Genomic DNA, 1,087 nt, shown 5'->3' with positions numbered 1-1,087 from the left:
CCTATTCATTAATATTGTTAATTAAATTGATTATTACAGCATATAAAATATAACCCTATTACATATTTTAATAGATCATTAGCACAATATTAATTATTAATATTAATTATTAATATTAAATATTACTGTTATAATTTAAGTACTATTGTTAATTAAATTTATTATTATGTCATATAAAATATAATTCTATTACATGTTTTAATCACTATATCATTAATAAAATAGAATTATTAATTATTATTATCATTATTGATTTCATTGATTAATAAAGCACATTTAATACAATTATTATTCCATAAGAATTCCCAAATAACCCCGAAATTCCGTGTTTTCACGGGAGAGAGGGATAAACAGAAAACCCTTGGCGGCTTTTGGATCTGTATTTTATTGATTTTTGGGAATAATTCCATAATTCCACAGTTCCACGGGCTGAAAATTCCCTTTTTTTCCCTTCATTCCAGAGAAAGCCGCGGACGACGACGTCCAGAAATCCGACATCTCCTCCAGCAGCCAGGGGGTCATCGAGAAGGAATCCCTGGGACCTCTGCTCCTTGAGGTGGGGCCTGGAATCCCCCAAATCCCTGAAATCCATGGAAAAACGCTGCCCTGTGGAAAAACTCCGTCATTCCCGGGCTGTTCCGAGGCACAAACCCGGCACATCCCGGATTTTGTGTCCTGGAGCCTTTGGGATTACTCCGGTCTTGGCTCCTTCCTCTTGTTCCTTTGGGGATCCCAATCCATGTTTTAGCTGGAATACACAGATCCAGCCATGTTGAGAGAGGCACAGGGATGTTCTCCAAGCCCATGGGAACATCCGAGACCCCATTCCCGGATTTTCTTCTTGTCCCAAACCCGACTCATCCCTGATTTTGGGGCCCGGCCAAGTCGAAGCCTCTGGGATTGCTCCGGTCTTGACTCGCTCCCCTCCCTCTGTGGCAGATCCCAATCCATGTTTTAGCTGGAATATACCGATCCAGCCGAGTTGAGAGAGGCACAGGGATGTTCTCCAAGCCCGTGGGAACATCCGGGACCCCATTCCCGGCTTTTCTTCCCACCCCAAACCAGGCTCATCCCTGATTTTGGGGCC

At 42.2% G+C, this 1,087-nt stretch overlaps 1 protein-coding gene across 1 annotated transcript in view; it reads left to right on the top strand.

Annotated features, from left to right (window-relative positions):
- Positions 1-461: 461 nt before the first annotated feature.
- LOC113981545 (nuclear receptor coactivator 1-like) overlaps positions 462-1,087 on the top strand; it is a gene marked incomplete at both ends in the record, with an annotated part of 897 nt that continues 271 nt past the window's right edge. Inside the window, one exon of the mRNA XM_027708956.1 lies at positions 462-556. Coding sequence (XP_027564757.1) covers positions 462-556 — 95 coding nt within the window. The remainder of the gene's footprint in view (positions 557-1,087) is intronic.

Source organism: Neopelma chrysocephalum, unplaced genomic scaffold (assembly GCF_003984885.1).
Source record: "Neopelma chrysocephalum unplaced genomic scaffold, ASM398488v2 Primary Assembly neopelma1_96655, whole genome shotgun sequence".
Lineage (NCBI taxonomy): Eukaryota > Metazoa > Chordata > Aves > Passeriformes > Pipridae > Neopelma > Neopelma chrysocephalum.
Note: the sequence above shows the minus strand (reverse complement) of the source record. Positions and strands in the feature narration are given on the sequence as shown.